The 24,512-nt window shown below is 37.1% G+C and overlaps 1 protein-coding gene across 3 annotated transcripts in view; it reads left to right on the top strand.

Moving 5' to 3' along the window:
- LOC121299052 (diacylglycerol kinase theta-like) overlaps positions 1 to 24,512 on the top strand; it is a 130,178-nt gene that overhangs the window by 36,332 nt on the left and 69,334 nt on the right. For all 3 annotated transcript variants that reach the window (XM_041226546.1, XM_041226555.1, XM_041226564.1), the window contains exons 3-5: positions 19,499 to 19,598; positions 20,227 to 20,312; positions 23,168 to 23,293. In XM_041226546.1, the coding sequence (XP_041082480.1) occupies positions 19,499 to 19,598; positions 20,227 to 20,312; positions 23,168 to 23,293 (312 nt within the window). The remainder of the gene's footprint in view (positions 1 to 19,498; positions 19,599 to 20,226; positions 20,313 to 23,167; positions 23,294 to 24,512) is intronic.

Raw genomic sequence — 24,512 nt, 5'->3', positions numbered from 1 at the left:
CATTCCAAGTTTGGGGCTGCATTTCAACAAATGGAGTTGGGGATTTGGTCAGAATTAATTGTCTCCTCAATGCTGAGAAGTACAGGCAGATACTTATCCATCATGCAGTACCATCAGTGAGGCATCTGATTGGCCCCAAATTTATTCTGCAGCATGACAACGACCCCAAACATACAACGAAAGTCATTAAGAACTATCTTCAGCGTAAAGAAGAACAAGGAGTCCTGGAGGTGATGGTATGGCCCCCACAGAGCCCTGATCTCAACATCATCGAGTCTGTCTGGTATTACATGAAGAGAGAGAAGCAACTGAGGCTGCCTAAATCCACAGAAGAACTGTGGTTAGTTCTCCAAGATGTTTGGGCCAACCTACCTGCCGAGTTCCTTCAAAAACTGTGTGCAAGTGTACCTAGAAGAACTGATGCTGTTTTGAAGGCAAAGGGTGGTCACACCAAATATTGATTTGATGTAGATTTTTCTTCTGTTCACTCACTTTGCATTTTGTTAATTGATAAATATAATCTATTAACATGTCTATTTTTGAAAGCCTTCTTACTTTACAGCATTTTTTCACACCTGCCTAAAACTTTTGCACAGTACTCTGTGTGTGTGTGTGTGTGTGTGTGTGTGTGTGTGTGTGTGTGTGTGTGTGTGTGTGTGTGTGTGTGTGTGTATATATATATATATATATATATATATATATATATATATATATATATAAACATTTATTTTACAATCAAAACAAGAAAAAAATGTAAATAAGTAAACATCTGAACAGATATCGGTTCACAACATACATATTTATAAAACTGAAACGATAGCAGTACATTTTTTTTTACTTTTCAACAGCAATCGGTTTATGAGCAAAAGTAACTGAACAACGTAGATAAATAAACTTAGAAAGAAAAAATTTACAAAAGCGCACAGCACAAGAAGTTATTGAAAAAAAAAGTCTAATTTTTTTTCTTTTTTTCGACAAAAGGGTTTTCCTTTACCCGAGTCCAAAGCTGTTCACAATTATCACAGATAATGCGCTTCTCCGTGCCGCATTTCTGCACAGGGCACAGCTCTCCGAAGTTTTGGCATTGGTGTCTCTTGCGTCTCTCAGCGGGTACATCCTTGCCAGTCTCCCTCTGTTCCAAATGCTGCTTACGAAATTCCTGTGCTAACTGTAAAATATATTTCTCCCTGGTAAATTCTTCTCCGTGCATCCTTTGTTAAGTACCCAGGAGTTGATGGCTGCTAGGTCCAATACATTGTAAAACACATGAACAGGCCACCGTCGGGAGCCAGCTTTCACGGAATACTTCAAAATGACCGCCGCAGGACTTCTATTGTTAATGGCAAGAATGTTTTTGCTAAATGCTAAAATATCAGCTTTATATAAGGAGATAAAAGACAAGCACTGTACAATACAATATGTGGTTTGTATCTGAGGTTATCTCCGTTCTTAGTCCAGTTTTGTTTTCCTTGCATATATCCTTGTGCAATATTGTTCATAGACATGAGGCACATTTTTATTGTTATGTTGGTGATACTCAATTATATTTATCTCTGAAACCGGCTGACATCTCAAGTGAAAATATTCTATCTGTCTGGATGACATTGAAGGCTGAAATGAAAAATGTGGGTGTCATTTTTGATCCAGATCTTTTATTCGAGCCACACATTAGGAATGTTACTAAAGTGTATTTTCTCATTTAAGAAATACTACCATACTAAGACATTCACTGCCAGATGCTGCACACTTTTATAATATCGTGGGTTGATTATTACACTGCTCTTTTCTCTGGTATTCAAGTTGTGTTACATCTCATGCAAAATGCTGCTGCCAGAGTTTTTAACAAGAACAAATAACCTGAAGTGGCTGCCTTGCATTGGCTTCCGGTACGGTTCAGGATTGTTTTAAGGTATAAAAATTGTTTTGTATACTGTTTTTGTACTTTCTAAAGCGCTCATCCAAATAACCGCCCAGGTAAAGAGAAAATAAGCACCCGGTGCTGTTTCAAGCAAATACAGTATTATCATTGAATTGTTTTTAGTAGTCACTGCGGTCGATTGTACATGACTGTGGAGTTTCTCTTACGACTCCAGATAGGAGCAGCAGATTTTCCCAGTAGTAATGAGGGGCAAGGATTGAATGTCTAATAAGAGGAAGCTGGCCTTGGGAGTAGGGTGGAGCTGAAGTGAAACAAGCTCTCTTCCTACAGGATACCTCGTGTCTGTATTTGAAAATCAGGAGAGTGAAGGAACTGAAAGGGAAGTGTCTCCCCCTTGTAGGAACTCATTACTGGGGAGAGCTGTCTGCGGGGTAGAGAGGGAGTGGGAGGAGTCAAGGTCATGTACAGGAACTCCTCTTGTATAATCCAGAAAATATTTGCAGTGGAAGATTTCTCAGTATTGCTAAATTAAGTTGCTTCAGGCATGTCGTTCTTGTCAGTTTCGGCATGAAACAATGCAACATGTCCTGCTTCAAAAAATGTTATAATTTAGAACAGATTATATTTTATATAATCTTTATGAAAAAAACCAAACATCTAATGTATGAAAATATAACTTTTGTTCTGGTGCAGATGTGGTAGGCACATTTATTCAGGTTTGTATTTAAGGTCAAGCTTGAAATGGGTCCAAATCAGTGTTTGAACATAGTAATATCAACTTTTTGAATGTATGACACTGGTCCAACAGTAAAAAAAAAACAAAAACTAAAAAAATAAATAAATAAAAAACACACACATAAAACAGGGCAGTGTATTTTGTATACTTTGGTAAAGCCATGTTCACAGTGCCATTCTGCCAAACACATGACTTCTAGTTCTGCATACATTCTTGTAGCATTAGGAGACACGGTTATAAAAAAGGGATTGGAAAGTACAGCTGCATGTTAGCAGTCAAGTTAAATCATGTTGGTTACTATGAAGGACAGGATATGAGTGTAGTGGTGAAACAAACCATTTATTGAACAGCAACACTCAGCATGTTCAAAATCAAGTTAATCACTACAAATGTGTCACCATTACATTGGAAAAGTAAAGTATATTGCAACACATTGTTTGCACAACTTGACAATATTTCGTTTGTTTCTAGATACTAGGTAACTTTTGAGTCAGACTTTGTTTTCAGAGAAGGCTAAGGCCTGTTTCACACTGGATCTGTTTCTCAATCTTCCGAGTACCTGCATAATACACTTTCAAGTGTACCGAGTACCTGTATAATACACTTACAAGTGTACCAAGTACCTGTATAATACACTTTCAAGTGTACCGAGTACCTGCATAATACACTTTCAAGTGTACCGAGTACCTGTATAATACACTTTCAAGTGTACTGAGAACCTGTATAATACACTTACAAGTGTACTGAGTAGACTTCTGTTCTTGTAAGTGTACTAACAAAGTTTGCCCTTCACACTGGCAACTGCATTAATTCTGAGAATACAAAACCATCTTGTAAAGCCAGTATTTTATGTTTACCGTTCACATCATATAGTTGAAATGTAAAATATATACTTTTTGCCATGCTCTGTTGCCACTTCAGTACAGTAATCATTTACGATACAGAAAAATCCTGGAACCCCCTCCCCAACAAGGGCATTCTAGGGATATAGGGAGGGTGTTTGTCTGTCTGTCCATCTAGCCGTCCATTACCAATACATATTTGCTAACAGCTGGAGAATAGCTAAACATTTCATTGCTTATTCTAATGCTATTCTACTATTCTATTCTGTACATACTTTTGGTGATAACTCTCATTACATCTATGATAGCACTCATTACATCTGTGATAACTCTCACTTTATATTTACATCTGTGATAACTCTCCTTTTATATTTATATGTGATAAGTCTCTTTACAGCTATGATAACTCTCATTACATATGTGATAACTCTCATTTTATATTTATTTTTGTGATAACTCTCATTACATCTGTGATAACTCATTTTATATTTATATCTGTGATAACTCATTATTACATCTATGATAACTCTCATTACATCTGTGATGACACATTTTATATTTATATCTGTGATAACTCTCATTACATCTGTGATAACTCATTACATCTGTTATAACTCTCATTTTATATTTATATCTGTGATAACTCTCATTACATCTGTGATAACTCATTTTATATTTTCATCTGTGATAACTCTCATTACATCTGTGATAACTCATTTTATATTTTCATCTGTGATAATGCTCACTTTATTTTTTCATCTGTGGTAACTCACTTTATATTTTCATCTTTGGCAGAGGGTTTATGTTACATACATATTGGTTATTCCAGGAAATGGTGAGGTTCTTCAAATTCTTAGAAATGAATGAATTTGGCTGCATTCCAAAATCGTGAGTTAACTTCCATGATTAAAGACCCATTTTGATAAAAATAACTTGACAAAGCTATTTTGAAAGGATTGTTTTTATTTGATAAAGGGGAGATTCATACATTGATAAGAGTACTGTTTAGTTCTTCCAGCATTAGACTGCCTATTTTGAAGCATAAAGGCACATTTTCCTTGTGCATAAAGATCTCAGAGATGAGTTATACTGGCAAGTGAGATTGTTTCTCAATAATTCTTATTATTTTAAATTATGGCACTGCTATTTTTATGGTGTACCAAATAACAACTTTGAAAACCTGTGTACAATCAGAAAGTCAACTTGGTTTACAATGCCAAATTATCTCTGCCACCAGTTACCTCTGTCACTTATGTACATTTTTGTATATTGGTACTTTTTAAAAAGCCATTATAAGGATACCAGTGCTATAAGTAAAATAAATAAATAAGTCATAGAGGAAGCTGCACTAAACTGACTTTTTATTAAAAACAAGAAAACAGAAAATTAATGGTCAAGTAATTGTTAAAAAAAACAAGAGGACATACTATATAAAGTCAGACAGCAATCTCCCTCACTAGTATACCTCAACTCTGCGGTCTTTATCCTCAAGGAAGTATGTTATCTCAGTGTACACTCAATGTTCCCTATACAGTAATCCGTCGTGTATCCGCTAGGAATGTGCTGTTGGTAAATTTTAATGAATGCTTAAACTCTTTGCAATGTCAGCGTTTAAACCATATCTACACACACACACACTTTATATTACATTCTGATAGTGACAGCCCCGGTTAAGTAAATAAACCCTAAATAAGCAATTCAAGTTTTAGACTTAACTACAAAGTAAAAAAACAAACAAAAAAAAAAAAAATACGTACACAAAGTATATATTGAAATGTTTATATTTATGTTGTAATTAAAGTTGCTTCTGAAGATATTGAACACATTTTTGGATAGTATAATTTTTTTTTAGAATAATCTGTTTTTTAAAGATTCATTTAACAAAAAAAAAAAAAAAACAGGAACAGGTTACATGTTTTGTTATAAGTAACTTTGCCCAGAATTATATGGTTTACAAAAATAATTAAAAAAAACATCACCCACCCATTTTCCTTGTGCATAAAGATCTCAGAGATGAGTTATACTGGCAAGTGAGATTGTTTCTCAATAATTCTTATTATTTTAAATTATGGCACTGCTATTTTTATGGTGTACCAAATAACAACTTTGAAAACCTGTGTACAATCAGAAAGTCAACTTGGTTTACAATGCCAAATTATCTCTGCCACCAGTTACCTCTGTCACTTATGTACATTTTTGTATATTGGTACTTTTTAAAAAGCCATTATAAGGATACCAGTGCTATAAGTAAAATAAATAAATAAGTCATAGAGGAAGCTGCACTAAACTGACTTTTTATTAAAAACAAGAAAACAGAAAATTAATGGTCAAGTAATTGTTAAAAAAAACAAGAGGACATACTATATAAAGTCAGACAGCAATCTCCCTCACTAGTATACCTCAACTCTGCGGTCTTTATCCTCAAGGAAGTATGTTATCTCAGTGTACACTCAATGTTCCCTATACAGTAATCCGTCGTGTATCCGCTAGGAATGTGCTGTTGGTAAATTTTAATGAATGCTTAAACTCTTTGCAATGTCAGCGTTTAAACCATATCTACACACACACACACTTTATATTACATTCTGATAGTGACAGCCCCGGTTAAGTAAATAAACCCTAAATAAGCAATTCAAGTTTTAACATTGCAAAGACTTAACTATAAAGTAAAAAACAAACAAACAAAAAAAAATACGTACACAAAGTATATATTGAAATGTTTATATTTATGTTGTAATTAAAGTTGCTTCTGAAGATATTGAACACATTTTTGGATAGTATAATTTTTTTTTAGAATAATCTGTTTTTTAAAGATTCATTTAACAAAAAAAAAAAAAAAAACAGGAACAGGTTACATGTTTTGTTATAAGTAACTTTGCCCAGAATTATATGGTTTACAAAAATAATTAAAAAAAACATCACCCACTGTACAGAGCGAAAACTTACAACGGAAGAAAAGTTGGAAATACTTTCACTTCTGGAAAAGGTAATTTAACAGTAGCACAATATTTTGGAATTTTAAAGAGCACTGTGACTGATATTAAAAAGTCTGCCTCAGAGATTTAAAAGTTTGTAATCTTTGATAGTAGCGTGGGATTTTTTAGATCTATTGTTGCTCGAGATGAGTACTTGAGCTTTACAATTTCCGAGTACTCTAATTAAAAGCCACTGTCCTCTACATACTGTACTGGTGTTCATAAACCTCCCAAACATTGCCACAAGTCCTATTTTAAATCTCAGATTAACACACAATCAAGTAATATATTGTTTACGTACCACAGTTTTCTTGTCCAGTTCCTCAAAATACTTCCAAGCATGGCTTCCTTTGTTTAGAGATGCTATTTTTAAATATAGAACAAACTCAGAAAAAAAAAAACAGCTTGTCACTAACGTTATTACCTCGCCGTGGAATTGATACCATACCACGCCTGTTATAGGCATAAACACACACTTCCTTTTTATAATGTCCGCCCTTACTGTGGTACTAGAGCAGTCTCGTACACGACAGACTACTGATGATAAATTACTAAAATTAATGCATTAAAAAAAATGTGTTTGACATTTGTCACGTGACCGGTTATACGTCTAGCATATTATTCAACGTTTTACCACTTCTTTAGATTTTTAAACGTTTAAAATTCCCATCCCTAGTATCCGCCCTATCCGTTTATCCGCCATGATCAACCTCTTCGGCAATGTTAGTTTATTGTTGAACAGAAAAAATTTGTTCAGATATTGTAGATCCTACCAAAGTTTTCCTACACTATGTTGTATGTGCACCGTACACTGCCATTGCTGGTAGTGTCATGTGAGCTGTTCATTGTGTTGTTCTGTAAATAAATCGTGTTTGCCTGCGGGGGTATCAACTTCAACCTCCATCTCGATCTCCTGCCTGTCACTCAGCAGCGAATGCACGCACCCACATGGCAGACGGCTACTCTGTCACAAGCATTAATACCCTGTATCTTTCTAAACAAGGGATTTAGGGGAGCTCCCTAATAAAAGCTGAATCTCAAAACAATAATTGTATGAATATAGTAATTATTACAGCTGTGTATAATGGTATTTAAACCAGGAATCAATTCTGACTTACATATCCGCCCTCACTCTGGTCCCACTGCAGTCGGATATTCTTTGATTTTTTTTTAACTTTGGAATTGATTCAGAATGCATAATAATGACCACATGTTTGCAGTCTGAAAAAAATGTTCCTTAGATGGTGACAAACAAAATATGCAACAAATTTTCAAGTCTGACACAAATAGAAATAGAACATGGGTTTTGCTATTTTAAGCTCTTTGGTACCTGAAGTACCATTTGTTTTGTTTTAACCTTTTATACTGTATCCCAAGAGAGGAAGGAAAGACTTTAGAACAGCCAGAAGTTTCCAGCTATTCATGCAGCCTGGATATAGGAATAGCAAAGAGTTATCTGAAGTGTCAAAAACAGTGACTTGTGTATGTGCTGGAGAAACATAAGGAGGATGGTGATTTCTGCTGTTAACACAAACTTGTTTTGGTACTGACTTTTGAATTGTCACTGGTGCTTTCCTGTTTTGGAAGTACATTGTTATTGGTATGTATTTATGTAAGCCATTGGAGTTTTAAAACAAACTGTTAATACATGTTTATAATTGTAAGTCAGGCTTACCAATACTTGTGGGTTAGGTTTGTTTTCATAAACAGGAGTTCAAATAAAATTTTATTTATTTATTTATTTATTTATTTGCAACATTGGCTTGACAGTGTCTTTTATATTTAAATCACCATCAAGTGCACAGAAGTGTAGTTGATCTTTAAACAGTAGTGCTCTGTATTTGCACTTAGTCTAGGTTATTAAGTAGTCGGCATCTCTGGTTATAGAACATTGACGACCTAGTTGAAATGTTTGTCTTGTCTTTCTTTTAGTATTGCTACCACCATTGAGTGTTTTACTTAAATACCTTAAACACATTGGGAAAGAAACATTATTTTTTTAGGTAGGTGTTAAAACTCCATGCTGATATTGGACTCCGCTTTCGCCAAGATAAGCACCAACTAAGCCGTAGCTTTTTTTACTGTAAACTAATGTGATCCATCTGCGTTTCCTTCCATCTGGTGTTGATGGCTGAAGAGTAGTGCTGGCTCCAGGGATCAGCCTATTTTGCCTCCCTGGCTCATCAGCACACAATGGTTCTGATGCTGGCTCCAGGGATCAACCACAGTGCGCCCTCCCCAGTGAATCAGCATGAAAGCCATCTGGACTGAGCTGAGTAGGGTACATCTCTGGGGTCTTCAGGTGGGCACCTTCCATCCTTGGTGTTTTGACGACTAGCCCACGACACCTCAAGAGTGCTCGACAGTGATTCTGGTGTCCCAGCATCACCCCCCTCCGTCCCCTGCTTAGCTAAGCCCAGCTTACTTACCTTCCTTTCCATCAATGTTTTTTATTTCTACTGTGCTTGATGTCCCCAACTGGAATCTTTTCATCTCAACCAGAGCCAGTTGCTGTACCTCTCTGCTGCTTCTGATAAGTTCTTCACTATGCGTCGCTGCTATTGACCATGAATCCGACGTCTGAGAAACAGGACTATGCAGTGTGCCACAAATTTTCAACAACCCACCTCCACTGGGTAAACCTGGACTCTACATCCTTGCTGTTCTGCTTCAGCAGCTAGTTGAGCGTCCCGAAGTTTCTTCCTTTCATATGCCTCATCCAGAGCATCCTCCCATGGCACTGTTAACTTTACCAGGTGAACAAGGCGTTATTGTTTTATTCCTTTCAAAAATGTACCTTATGCTTACTTCAGGTCTTCCTTGATATCCACATCATTTTGACAAGACAGCGTCTGTGGAATATCTGTAGACATAAAACACTGCGTGGAGATGAGATTCAGAACAACATTGGCTTCAGGCACACACTTCCCAAACGTGATACATTGGGGCAATTTCCATGGAAAATGTCTCACCTTTTTCTTACTCTATTTTGGTAGTACGTTCAGGTCATGTGTGTATTTCTATGTAGTTTTCTTTTAGCCAGATAAATTCTTGCTCCAAATGCAAATATCCTGATGTAATATTAAAATACAGGAGGGTCTTTTTAAATGTTTCTGACTTCGAATTTGGTCTTGATTGACTACTGATATTGTACATCTTTCTTAAACTGGGTTTCCACAAACTTTTTAGGATGTGCTAAAGCATTGCAAGTGCAGCCTGCCTCATTTGGCCACCAAAAATGTTTTAGTAAAAAGCAAAAGGAAAATAAATACAGACAGCGTTACACAAATGAATAATAAAAAGACAACCTTCCATAAGAAAGCGCTGTGAACTGTCCTTGTATTTGTTAAACCTTTTTGACTGCATATTTATAAACCTATAATACGAGTTGTTGTTAATAATTAGTCATTTTAGCTGACCTTTTATCCAAAGCAATAGAGACTAGGGGTGAACTATGCAACTGCTTCTGCAGAGTCGCGTCTCATCCGAAAGATATATATGCGCGTATATACTGTGCCAGTTTTCCTACAGAACCTTAGCGTCACCAAATCCAATCCTTATAACGGAGTTAAAATACCAGCACTTTTGGTTAATATCATCAAAATTATTCAGACAAAATGTTTAGTACAGTACATTTTTTAAAATATTGGTAGTTAATCAGGCTACCTGCTTATAATAACAAGAAATACCTGAATCCAAATCCCACAGGCACAGTGCAAGGCTCTCGCCACTACAGTGTGGTTAATATGTTTTGTTCTTGTTGTTCGGTAGTCCATACAAGTTCAACAAATAATACAGCTACGCTAATTTAATACATATTTTGGTACAAACATGACTTATTTGTTTCCTTCGTAGGTAACCATTGTAGGTGCTTCTTAAAACTGGTGTACAATGAATTGCATCTTATTGCTAAGGTACCTGAAACGTCTAAGCTAAAGCAATCAGCTATCCATTATTAGCTTCATTATTTATTTATGTATTAATTGCAAAGGGTATTTTTTTTTAAACCTGCTTATAAAGCAACAACTATAAAGCACTTTGTGTGTCAAATAGCAATAATCTGAAACTTTGAATAAATTGTGTCATGTAGGAAAAAAAGGATTAAAAACAAAACAAAACAAAAAAACCTTAATGAACAGGCCTCTAACCCCTCATACTCTATGCTTATTTTTTTCCTATTTTAATTAAAGAGGCTTGCCAGTAATGGATTACTTGGCACGGCTTTCAGTTGTAGTAGAAAGTTGCACAAGGTTACGTCACAAACGGGATTTCACTGCTGAAGTCACGTAAGCATACTGTATAACTTCCGGATGTGTTTTCAGTGGTCAATTATACAGCTTTTTAGCACGAAAACATAATTTACCCACCCTTTAAAGTCGTACAGTGTTTTAGACGCAAACCTCCTATAGAGCGTGGTATGCTGCCAAGTCACATAAATAAGGACTGTGGAGAGAGTGACTACTTTCTAAGCTTACTGTTGTATGTATAATTGTTGTGTACTGTTTTCTGTGGAGACGTATTTTTCTTGTTGTATTTTCTGTGTTTTCTTTAGAGAAATACACGGACAGCTGCTGCAGCAGCACTGCACAGGATCAAGATACTTGCTTTGCTTGTGGTTGCTTGCAATCTCTCCCACAGTTTCTTGATGCCGTTTTGGTGACAGCTTTTGCATCGCCACTATGAGGGTTGTTAGTTCATTCTTCCCTCAATCTCGTGTGTGTACTGACTGAATGGTTTTTGCCAGTGGCTTGTACAGGTGTAGCAAGCACTGAGCAGGACCGAGATATTTGCTTCGGTTGTTGTCGTTTAGGCAGTTTCAACCAGAGTGTCTAATGTTGTTTTTGGTGATAGCTTTTTTAGCATCACCTTTGAGAAAGCTTTTGGTTCATTCTAACAATCTGGTTTCCCTCAGTCTCGTGTTGGTACTGACTGAGTAGTTTTGCCAGTGGCTTTTACAAGTGGGTATTCTTGTACGTTACCACACGCGGTGAGTGTGCACCAGTACCGTTCCGGTACTGAATCAGTACCGACCAGGTTCTAAAAGTCACCGCACTGGTATCGAACTGACCTGGTTCCAACCCGGTACCTTACCGTACCGACCTAGTGCTTAAGTTGAGGCAGCAACGCTATAGAAAAGCTCACTGCCCATTCCACCAGGGGCATGGCAACTTTGTCGGCTTTGTTCCAGGGTGCATCTGTTAATGACATCTGCAGTGCAGTGGTGTGGGCTACTCCCCATACCTTTACTAGGTTCTACAAACTTAATGTCATGGATCCTCAAAACCCTGGTTTTGAAACTAGAGTGTTTTAGCCCTGGCTACTTGCTACTGGGGTTCCTAATGGTAACATCGCCCATATGGTAACAATATTGCTGCGTCCATGATTGCAGCAGGCTGAAGGAAAAATGACAGATCTGTGCGCACAGTCCCTTTATGTCCAAGCAGCTTTAATATAGATTTTTTTCTTTTTTTTTACAATTAAAAAAATAAATAAACATATCGTAATTTTAAAAACGAGAATTTAATTTAGAACGAGAATACAATTTCCTGTAAATTGACACAAGTAAACTCCAAAACAAACTTTATTATTTAAATTAAAAAAAAAAAAAAAAACTCAAAATCAGATTCAACCGTTTGAGTTATTTATACCGCTTAAAACCTTTCTTCCTAATAGGTACATGTTCAATAATGAGATTGAATTGATTGTTAATCTGGTCATTTTTGTTCTTTTTTCCTCTTTTAAACAGTTAAAATTTGTCTCACATTGTGGGAAAGTTGTTATGAGTTCCTTGGAGTTTGAGTTTGAAGTCCAGTTTACACAGACAAAATTGTCTGTTGTAATGAAGATAGTAATGAGGGTTATGTTTTAGATGTAGAACATGAAAGTGGCATTGTAACAGGGGGGATTGTTATGTGTGTGCGTCATCGCTGAATAATAACACTATCTAACACAATTTTTGTTCCTGGGTAGTAAGTGTTATTTCCTAATTGCTTATGCCTCAAAAGTATAGAAAATGGCTATTATTCCCCACAAACTTTGCTTTTGTGACCAGGACAGTGATATTTCAAAATATCACTTTTTCCAATGGGAAAACGGGCAAATGTGTGTCTTTTCATTCACATAAAGTCAGAAAAAAACAACATATGAATCCAAATTAACATGTATTTATACTAAAGTAATACAAAAATGACTACAAAAGATTTAGAAGTGAGTAGTTTTTCGAGATTTATGATTATACTCTATTTACAGAATGTAAAGGTGAACGCTAGTCTCACTAAAAGAGACGTTCCACTCCAGGAACCACTTACATTATGTAAACCATCTATCGCCATACTGTTTTGGGTTAACATCCCCTACACTAACCTACTACTGTTGCTTAAAGTCCTGCCCTCCCAGTGACTCTGGGTCGTTGCGATGGTCCTGGCTGAGCAGAGCCTTCACAGGCACCGCCTTGCAGTTGAAGGGTTCTGTAGTAGTTATTCTGAATCTGAACAAAGCTCCCCTTTGTGTAGCATGGTGGTGCAGCCTCCCCCATGCACAGCCCCCAAGCTAATCTGACCTCCTGATTAGCTCCGTGCCGGGTAAGCCTAACTGCTCAATTAGTTGCCTAGCAACACATCTCCTGTTCCGTGTCCCAGCAAGAACCAGCAACATATGTCACATACCCCCCCCCCCCCCTCAGAATGGCACCACCGGTACATTCAGCTTTCATCAGCTGGTTCCTCTTCTGTTTGGGTGGTCAATGGGTGATGGAAGGTCAGGCTGAGGGAGCTGACCCATAGGTGCAGGACTGGAACGCAGGCTTCTCTCTTTCCTTGCTCTCGGGGACGACAGTTCCTCCTCAGGCTGAAGGGACAGTAGCCCCTCCTTCTTTTGCCCTTGGGACGGCCACTACTCCTTCTTGGACCATAGGTCCTCCTCTGGCTCTTGACAGGGAGGCAGCCACTTTTACTCTGGCCTTTGAACACAGTAACTCCTCCCCCTTCAGCGTTCGAGGCTCCAGCTCCTCCCCATCTGGCTTTTCACTGGGAGTTTGAGAAGTACTCAGGCAAAATGTCAGTGGATTGTAAACTTGTTTGAATAATGGTTAAGTGAATGAAATGCAAAAGCTGAGATGTACTAAATGATGATGAAATTGCTGCTGTTCCTGAATCTGTCCAAAAGAAAAGTGAAATAAAAATTAGAACAGGGTATGTTTATGAGGAAGTTAATTTGTAAGTATAAAACTTTATTTTTTTTACATTGTTAGTGTATAATTGTATTAGTTTTCTTTTAACTATGATATGCTAAGCTGAAATTGTAAGCCCTTTTCTAAACACTTGCTTGCAGCAGGTTTGCATAACCCTTTTTGTATACAGTAAGGCTGCAACGTCTAGAGGAAAAGGAAGTGGATGATATCAACAGTGAATATGTCACCGATTTCATTTTTCCATTAATGGCCGGTCAGCTCTGCTTCAGTGTTATTCCCACTTTAGAAAAACCGCGGAGTATGCACCCTGCTCATAGCACTGCTGCTGTGGTTAATGTGGTTGAGCATAATGTGTAGGAAGAGAGCTGATATGCTGAAGACAAAAAAAAATGCACACACGTTGTATGGTAAACTGCATGCAGCAAGCACACATTTACATTTGTACATGAAGTACACCATAAAGGCTGTGTTACAAGGGCGATTTTTTTTCAACTGACACCACGGTCATGTAGTAGTACAGATTTTGTACACAAACATGCTATTTATGTGGTATTCAAAAGTTAAGGATGTATTATTTTGATGGTAGAAAATGGATTCATACCAGCCATAAAATCCATTTATTCATCATTCATGAACCATTTTGTGTGCTGTAAGTGACTTGATAATACTTATGGTCATGCATTGTGATAAATTTCCACAGTTCGTCATGAATTTTACTACAACAGCAGTGAATTGATTCTATTAACTGAAAAACATTGTGCCTTTCAATTTCTTTTCACACCGGATGAAGAGAGATTTTTATCTTCAAAGAAATGTGTGTACTTTCAGTTCTAAAAGGTTATCTTGCGTTTTACATTTGACTCTGTCATTAGCCTATGCATTTTTGTTCATGATGTACTTAAAACATACCAGGACTTGAATTTCAGCGTGGGATCGCGGGAATCGTGTATTTTCCAAGTTGCTCCAGCATCTCTGCAACTTTCAGTGTGGAAAAATCCCGCTGAGATATTTTAAGACACCAAGCTACTGTATTTTTCACCCAATTTAGAATGCCTGAAACGATACAACAATCTCGAAGGAAGTGGGTGTCAGTGACGAAAGCACTATGAGCCGCATTCTGAGTAGTTCTGGTTAAAATAAATAAATAAATAAATACATAGTAGCATTGGCTATTTTAAGTGCTGCAAGACTTTATTTTCTTTCGTGATTCTCTGCCTCTATCTTTAAGGATTTTAGAAACTCAGAACGCTGCAATAAGTAAACAGTTTTGGGCAAAAAACTCGATATTAAGTCTGTGTAGGTGTTTTGCAAGCAGTGACTTTCACTTGAACTCTTAAAACCCAGCCCCATTAATTTTGGGGCGCCAGCGCACCAAAGGTTACGCACATATTACTCGGGCACTGTACAAGCCACCAACCTGGCTTGTTGAAAGTACAGACTCGGGGCTTTCCAAAGACGTAACAGTGTGTGTATGCGGAACTTCTAGCCGGAAGCCGGAACTACGATCGCCTGAAGCTAAGCCTCTCATTATGTGACAGAGTTCACAACTTAGGTTTAGGTTTGAGCTTTGCTCCATCATTGTAGCAGCTAGATTAAAAAGGGGCGGTATTCTTGGAAAGCTTAGAAGCTCAGCTTCCCCCCATGTTAATTTCATATTGAGGTTTAATGGAGCAGTGTTTTTTGTTTTTTTTGTTTTTTATCTATGATTACAGTACATATCGGTGACCAAACATGATTATTTTGGAAAACCTTTTTTTTTTTTTTTTTTTTTTTATTTATAAACATATAGTCTCATCACTACCACATATAGTATGCCTGTTGCAACTTACATAATGTGACCATTTATTTGATATGTTACATGCATGCAGTACAAGCTCTCCAGTAGTTAAACATACATAAATGAAAACCATGAAAAACAGGCGGAAATAGGGCTGAGTGTAAAGAGCTAAAAAAAGAAGTGGCGCGCTGGTTTAAAAGAAAAGCACATTTTTCTTCTGCTGCATCCAAAAACTTCACGGCAGGCAATGGCAAAAGCAATTGAGAGTGCTGGGTCTCACAGTGATGAACAGCTGTTAGATCTCATGAAAGCAGCATATTTTAAAGCAACACCAGTATGAATGATGAAAAAATATATTATATATATCTATATATATAGATATATATATATATATATAGTATATATATATATATATATATATCGATATATCTATATATATATATATATTATATATGTATATATATAGTGTGTGGTGTGTGTATGTGTGTATATATGTGTGTGTGTGTGTGTGTGTGTGTGTAAATATATATAATATAAGAACATAAGAACATAAGAAAGTTTACAAACGAGAGGAGGCCATTCGGCCCATCTTGCTCGTTTGGTTGTTAGTAGCTTATTGATCCCAAAATCTCATCAAGCAGCTTCTTGAAGGATCCCGGGGTGTCAGCTTCAACAACATTACTGGGGAGTTGATTCCAGACCCTCACAATTCTCTGTGTAAAAAAGTGTCTCCTATTTTCTGTTCTGAATGCCCCTTTTTCTAAACTCCATTTGTGACCCCTGGTCCTTATTTCTTTTTTCAGGCTGAAAAAGTCCCTTGGGTCGACACTGTCAATACCTTTTAGAATTTTGAATGCTTGAATTAGGTCGCCACGTAGTCTTCTTTGTTCAAGACTGAACAGATTCAATTCTTTTAGCCTGTCTGCATATGACATGCCTTTTAAGCCCGGAATAATTCTGGTCGCTCTTCTTTGCACTCTTTCTAGAGCAGCAATATCTTTTTTATAGCGAGGTGACTAGAACTGAACACAATATTCAAGATGAGGTCTTACTAGTGCATATAGTGGTGGCGCACCCCGCCCCTTTGTGTTTATTAGTGTTTTATGTTGTATGTAGTGTGCTAATGTTGGTGTTTATGTATACAGGATATAAATATGGGTTAGGAGCACGAGTGTTTAAAATGTATATTTGTATTTAGGCACGAGGATTGCACAGCACTTAACGTGCAGGTAAAATGTAATATGTGAGCATGGGAAATTGCACATTATTAATTCATGTGCAGTTCTACCGAGACTCCCATTGAAGGATTTGATTAGCAATCGAGTCTTAGTACAGCTTCATGAAAGCAGCATGTTTTCACTCACTTGGGGTTGTGTGTTCGGGAAGTGGAGAACGGGTGAAAGAGAGGAGAGGTAATTTAAAATAATCTAGCAATTGCTACAGTGTGCTGGCTAAAAACCAGCACGGTACTTGTTTGTTGGGTTCATCCACGTTTATTACCTTCATTGTGTATTTTGTTTAAATCTTTTGTTTGTTTTATAATTTAATAAATATACTGAGCGCCACGGCTCAGTTTTCACCAGCCAGTCCTTATTTTGGAGTCTGTGTTCTTCCGGATCTGACTTCACCACATCCTAGTCACAATATATAAAAAGTGTGTGTGTGTGTGTGTGTGTAATACACCGAATCCAAGTTTTTCGGATTCGGCCGAATACCAAATCTACAAAAAAACTGTCAAGGAAACTGTTGAATGAGAATTAGACTGGCAGCTACTAACATGGGACGTGCACAATCTATAGTTTTGAGCCTTTTATTAGCGAATGGAAACTCTGGGTGTGCAGAGTCATATTCCCGGTACCTGTGGTTTAAAAATCTCATAAAATGCTTTATTTTTAAATTCTCAACACAGTTGTATCAAGTCTGCAAGTTCTTGCGTGCTGAAAAGAGACAGTCCACTGCCAATTTGTAGTCTGATGTATTTACAAATTCCGCTTGAGTACCTTTAAGTAAGATGACACTGGCTGCAACTCCATTGTCGTTTTTTTATGCACAAATAAGCTTATTTGATTTGAAAAACGTCATGAACGATACAAGCAACTTCTTACATTAATTGGTTTGATTAAATGACTAGTACACAACAAAATGTGAAAGCTGATTAATTTCAACAAACAACAATGACAACTTTTTAATGAAAAAAAACAGCATTGTAGCCTACTTCAATCGGAACACTAGCTTGCTGTATTATATTAAACCAAAACAATATAAAAAAATTAATGATCTTGTTCTCTCTTGCCTTTCAATGAATATAATTTAATTAACAGAGAATAAAAACATACTAGGATAACTACCTAGTCTGTTTAATTAATCATTTTTGTAATCTAACAGCAGCTTCTGTTGATTACACATTGCTGATAATAGTGTAGAACGTGGGTCAAACCAAGTCCTATGACTGCCTTTTAATTTGTTTGTTTTTTAAACCAGATAAATGAGATGGGACTAATTTGTTTCATCTATTGGTGTCATTACATTTCCCTTAAGGTAATGGCTTACATGTGTTAAGTAAATTTCTGCAACACCCTCATACTAAGGTGTTTTATGCAATTGCATATAGTGACTTAATAACATTTGTGGTAGAAGAGACAATCAGTTTGACAAATCTGTCTCAAATAAATTCATTAATGTACAGAGGAAGAATGTTTACTGTACAGCTGTACTATTTCATCATGCTTTTATAGCCAAATTGCTGTTTTATTTTATTGTAAACTTCCAGGGTTTTAAGTGTTTTTCAGTGCTGCACCAATAAATAAGACTTGGGTGTTATTGCAAGTTCACTGTTTTCAGTATGAATAGCATACCTCACAGTTCATTTAAAAGAAGAAAGTTGGCCTGCAGATTATCAGATACTTTTCTCAGGCAGGAAGTGAGCTCAATAAATGAGCCAGACAGCAGCTAAAGTGTACTTTACCCCCAGCGTACTTTATTGTAACTGTTTGACATTCTCATTGCATCCTGTCGGAGCTTGGTTTCCCTTCAGTCTGTAACTTGAGATTTCTGAGATACAGCTGCAGGACGTGGTTCTGTCATTACTTATCTTTATAAGATAATGCTAGCTGTGCTTGGAAATTGAGTTGCGGCAGAAAACAAAAAAGTGTTGGCAAAATGAAAATTGCTTTGTGTATTATAATGTTGTGTATTTTCACATTAAAACATGATATCTGGTACTACACTAGGTTAAAAAAATCTGTTTGCTGGCGTTGCTTTGACAGTTTTGCACTTTTCTCGTAATTTCAGCTGGCGTGAGATTGTCCCCTCCCCTTTGGGCCTTGTTTCCTATCAGTAACCAAACAACTGCTTCCCTTGATCCCAAAGACAAGGAAGTGACACAGTAACAGAATTCCTGGAAGGCAAGGGAAACAAACTGAGAACTTTGTTTTACCTATCTTAATACCAGATGTCCTGTATTAAAATTAAAACACATGCTTGTGATATTGTGTGTTTCAAAACGGAACATTTGATATCTATAGTACTGTATATACAGTAGTGAATACAAGGCACAACTTAGATTTAACTGTGTTTAGAGTTTTTAAATAGATGTTCAAACACAAAATATCTTTCACAATTTCAGTGCCAGCTTATCTTTTCTTTTTTTCTGAACTTGTGAAATACTGTTTTTGACAAGTGTGTCCATGAGTATACTAAAGTGGCTCTTCCTCCAATGCAGAACAGTTTCTATACTTTAGAGACAACAAATTAGCTGGAAGAACTTACTGTATTGCTGCTGACTGAATATCTACAAAAATAAATAAAAAATTCCAAGTAATTTACTTTTTTTATATATCAATTGTTATGTATTTATGTAGAATTTCTGTTTACATTTGAGAAATAAATAATTATGAAAAAGGCTCAATGCCGAAGTGGCCTGAAGTCCTTAACTTCCACTAATGGTAGTAAATATTCAGCTTTAAAAGCTTTGATCTTCAGAGACCCCCCAGATCCTTATTCTAACCGCTTGGCTAAGGGACCTTGTTCAGTTAATTGCAGTGCTTATTTTATCCAAGCCATTTTACAAGGAGGCTTATTTTATGTTCTTGATATTACAGGTCCCAGTTTCCCATTGTTTCAGTCCTCTTGGCCAGAAGAAGAAATTCTGTTCGGTTTGTAGAAAGCAACTGGAGGAGAGCTCCGCCTTGCGCTGCGAAGGTACAGTTCATATTCATCATCAGTGAGGTGTCATTCCATCTTCTGGAGCAACATTCAGAGAATTAAATGCTGGCAAGTCATAGATTTTGTTGACAAACTCATGCAGAAAGCGATCCATGATTAGCCAAATATGATTTTCAGAATCAACATTTTAGAAGACTTCATACTGTAGACTATATGTAATCAGATACAATAGTAAAGTGAGAAATGCAAGCAGATTGCTTTGTAAGATTATAATAAATGTGTGTATGATTATTTTGTAGAATTGCATGGAGACAAACAAATTTAAGCCACAATTTAGAAAGTTCACCTCGATTTTGTCATATGTTGAAATGTATCTTTTTCTCATTGGGTAGGGAACCGAGTACTGTACTTTTTTTGATTAAATAAATAAAAAGATTACTAAAGGAGAAAAAACAGCTGTGTGATGTCCCTGGCCCATCAGAGCCTTCATCTGCTTTTCTTTGTAATTTCTAATGAGAAACCAGGTTGGGCTCAATTAAGCTGCTCACAAAGGTGGCTTTCTTTGCTTTTTACCTGTCATACATTTTTAACCTGGTGAGCCATTTGTTGACAGTTTTAAAATCATGAGTATGAAACCTAACCACCTTTTTTTTTTTTTTTGCAGTTTGTGAGTTGCATGTCCATGTTGACTGCTCTCTTTTTAGCTGTAGTGACTGTCGACAGTGTCACCATGATGGCCACCAAGATCATGTAAGTGTGTCATCTTTGATTTAAAACTGTACGTTATACATTTTACCCCAACCCTTGCTTACTACATATTCTGGTACTCTCCCTCCTTTCAGGTACATTGAAAAGATTTTAATGAGCGAACAGTCAAAGTCATAAGCATTTTCTGGGAATGCAGAATGACTGGGTGGGACATTAAAATGTATAACCCTGCACACTGAATATATCTGTATCCATGAATAGATCGTTATCCATTCTTTAAATTAATGCTAAATATTTTAACAAGCAATCTGTCCCACAAGTGAAGTGGCACCCCACATATTATACATTTTCTACTGTTGAGGAATGACTATTTCAATGGAATGTTATTGTTCAAGGCTATTGCCGCATACAAAAAGTGTTTTGTTAACTGGCTTTCCAGTTTGCCATAAAACTAGCTAACCGTGAAGTGAGAAGACATTGCAGGCATGTTTAAACAAAGTGTGTAAAAAAATTTGGGAAATTGCAATGTTACTGGCATATATGGATCATAGATTACATTCAAGGGTTTTTAGAGTGCCAAAAAATTTTAAAAACAAAGGTAACTTGTAAGATGTGTGCAATAGTGTTAAGGTCTGCTGGAAGTGTTAATCTTTATGACATGCTACAATTTTACAAAGAATCTCATAAGCAATTGCGATGAAACTTACGAAGTACACGTTTGCAATAGTAATGATCAGAATCTGGGGGTATGGAAGTGACCTCGGTCACACATTTTTCTCTATAGAATCACCGCTTAGCAAACATTCTTTAGGACAAGTTATTGAGACAATCAGAATCTTGTCAGACCTGCCAGTCTCCTTGTATGTTCATTTATTACTGGTTCTGATCAACTCCACACATTAATATCCAATCTTGTTGCTAGCCCGGGAGAAAGAACCTGAGCTTCCTGGAAGCAGAAGCCCCCACCTCCCGGATGATGTAGGTGAGACAAAGAAGAGTATAGAGAGTATATTTTTTTTTTATTCTGCCGTCGTCCAGAGAAGGTTTCCACAGAATGAACACGAAATTTTAAAAACAACAAAATGGAAAAATTGAAAATTAAGAAACAGGGTAGAGAGACAAAGACTGGCAGGTGATGGGCACAGCATAGCAAGACTATAATCTACAACTCAAGGAGGCTAAACAAGCCCTAAAAACCTTTAAACCCACTGCTCAGACCCAATCAAAGCAGGGTTACAAGATCCCAACAATGGAGCAACTACTGGAGTTAATTTCCTTCTTGTTGCCAGGGGGGTGCCTCGTTTCCCCAAACCCTCTACCAAACAACACCCTAGCAGACGCCCTAAGCCAGGACCCTCACGAGTGGCAGCTGAACAAAAATGTGTTGTCAGATTTCTTCAGGAGCCTGGGAACAACAAAAATAGACATTTTTGCCACAAAAGAAAACACAACTTTCTTAGTTCAAGGTACTACCAGAAGGGGGCACTGGCTATTGACAGGCTCTCAATCTTGGTCACAACACCTGCGGTACAGATTTACACCCTTGACCTTGATTCCAATTATCCTGAGAGAAATAAAACAAGACCAAACTTGTGTAATCCTCATCACTTCCTACTGCACAAAGAGCTACTGACTCCCTGAAATCATGAGCCTATCGATCTCGTGACCAAGCCCGCTTCCTCCCCACAGAGACCTACTGTCACAGAACAACGGCCAGCTACTCCACCACAACCCAGACTACTTCCATTTAGCATTATGGAAATTAAAAGGCGAAAACTTGAGAACAATGGGTTCTATCAAACAATCAAGTACTAACTGCCTCAAAGAGAAAGTTAACTCAGTCATGCAGAATTCAGCAAGTGGTGCCAAGACAATCACATACAGAAATTCTCAATATCCCTTCAAGACTACCTTCTATATCTCAGAACTCTAAAAGAAGTTTTAAGATGGATAAACAGGTCACCCTTCGAACCCTTTACTCTTGCTCCTTAAAACATCTGTTCCTCAAAACAGCTTTTTTAGTGGACATAGTTTCAGCAAGGAGAGTTAATGAACTTCAAGCTCTAGTTGTGGACTATACATGCACACGGTTCTTTTAGAAAAAGTTACTTGCTGGCTAAATCCCAACTTTGTGCCAGAAGTCAGCTCAGAATTCTGTCTATCTCAGTCCATCACCCTCTTTGAGTTCTGGGTGGCACCCAGGTGCAGCACTGCACAAGAGCTTCTGAAGCTCTGGTTCTTTCTCCTGGGCTAGTAACGAGATTGGATGTTAATGCATGAAGCTGATCTCCACCCTAAAAATATGCAGTTACAGGTAATTGTGACATTTTTACATATTCTAGAGAAACCATTAATCAGTTGTGGTGAAATTTGGTTTAGGATATTGAGAGTATCACAATATGGAGGTATGTTGAGACTAATTGTATATAAAGAAGAGGTTATGCTAGCGCTAATTTTTGTCTATGTCAGTTTAGATCAACTTACTCACATGCATAAATTAATATAGAGCAGAGCATCTAAATGTCATCCAAAGTAAAAAAATGTACAACATTCCGGGTGAGGTTTGTTAACCTCCACGTTTTATGAACTATGGAGGCAAACTTTGATTACTGGCTCTTTTGAATAGGCCTAGTTTCAAATATTTTCTTTTAAATAGAAATAAAAATAATAATCTACATATAAAGTTTACATTTGCCCTTTCCAAGAACCTAACCCTCTAATATGAACTCACTTTGTGACCATGTATGAAACATAAAAATAGGATGTTTGATCATTTAATGTTGATAAAAATCACAGCATGCTGATTTGTAATATTATTTGATAAGCAAAGTTTTAAGACGTTAGGCGCTACAAAATGCTAGTGTAATACATTTGTGAATGTTTACCTTTCGCATTAGGACATCTTTCACCACCACTGGAGGGAGGGCAATCTCTCTTCTAGTGCACGCTGTGAAGTGTGCAAGAGGACCTGTGGCTCCTCAGAAGTGCTGTCTGGGATGAGGTGTGAATGGTGCGGAATCACAGTAAGTACAATGTTGCTGTAAGAATGCTTTGTATATGGAGGATCAAATGCATTAAGTAAATGTGTAATAAACACTAAATTCACAGGGACAGTAATATGATCCCTCTCACAGTCTTGGTGTAGGCTAACAATTAAGGATGTCATGTTGACGTTTTTTGTAAATGTGTAAAACACCCACAGTAAACAATATTAACACTTAAATGATATGTATGTACGTATGTGTGTATGTATGTATGTATGTATGTATGTATATGTGTGTGTGTGTGTGTATATATATTATATAAAGCAGGAAACTGGTTCGGGGTGTCACTTTGAAGCCAACAATGATCTTGAGAGATCTGCAAAGTTCTGTGTCTGAGATGGGAGTCAGTGTTCACACATCAACAATAAGCTGGCCTGTATGGACAGGTGGCAAGAAAGAAGCCATTACTCAAAAAGCCTCATCTTAAAGCACATATGGAGTTTGCGAAAAAGCATGAAAAGGTTTTGTGGTCAGTCAACTCCATCCCAACTGTCAAGCATGGTGGTGGCAGCATCATGTTATGGCGATGCTTCTCTTCAGCAGGGACTGGGAAGCTTGTCAGGGAAGAATGGATGGAGCAAAGTACAGGTGAATCATTGAGGAAAACCTGTTTAGGTCAGCCAGGACTCTGAAACTGGGGAGGAAATGACCGAAGCACAAAGCCAAAGCCACACTGGAGTGGTTGAACAAGAAGAGAATTATGTTCTTGAGTGGCCCAGTCAAAGTCCTGACTTGAATCCAATCGGAAATTTATGGCGAGACTTGAAGATTGCAGTCCATCGACGATCCCCAACAAACTTATCAGAACTGGAGCAATTGGGCAAACATTTCACCATCCTACTGTGCAAAAGGTAGTAGAGACCTATCCCTCATAGCAGTAATTGCTGCTAAAGGTGCTTCTACCAAGTCCTGACTTAAGGGGCTGAATACTTACACAACCAGTAAATTTCATTTTGTACATTTTCTTTCAAGTTTTGCTGACATTTAACCTCCTCCTCATATAACAGTGTTCAGTTTAACCACTATAACTTTGAATAAAAAAAAGTTTGTTTGAAAAACTATGCACACGTTGTTTGTAATTCAGCAAAATGTGCATACTTCTGCAAACCACTGTGTGTGTGTGTGTGTGTGTGTGTGTGTGTGTGTGTGTGTGTGTGTGTATATATATATATATATATATATATATATATATATACAC

This window comes from Polyodon spathula, chromosome 2, assembly GCF_017654505.1.
Source record: "Polyodon spathula isolate WHYD16114869_AA chromosome 2, ASM1765450v1, whole genome shotgun sequence".
In the NCBI taxonomy this organism is placed as follows: Eukaryota; Metazoa; Chordata; class Actinopteri; order Acipenseriformes; family Polyodontidae; genus Polyodon; species Polyodon spathula.
The sequence above is the reverse complement of the archived record's forward strand: the minus strand, read 5'-3'. Positions and strand labels throughout refer to the sequence as shown.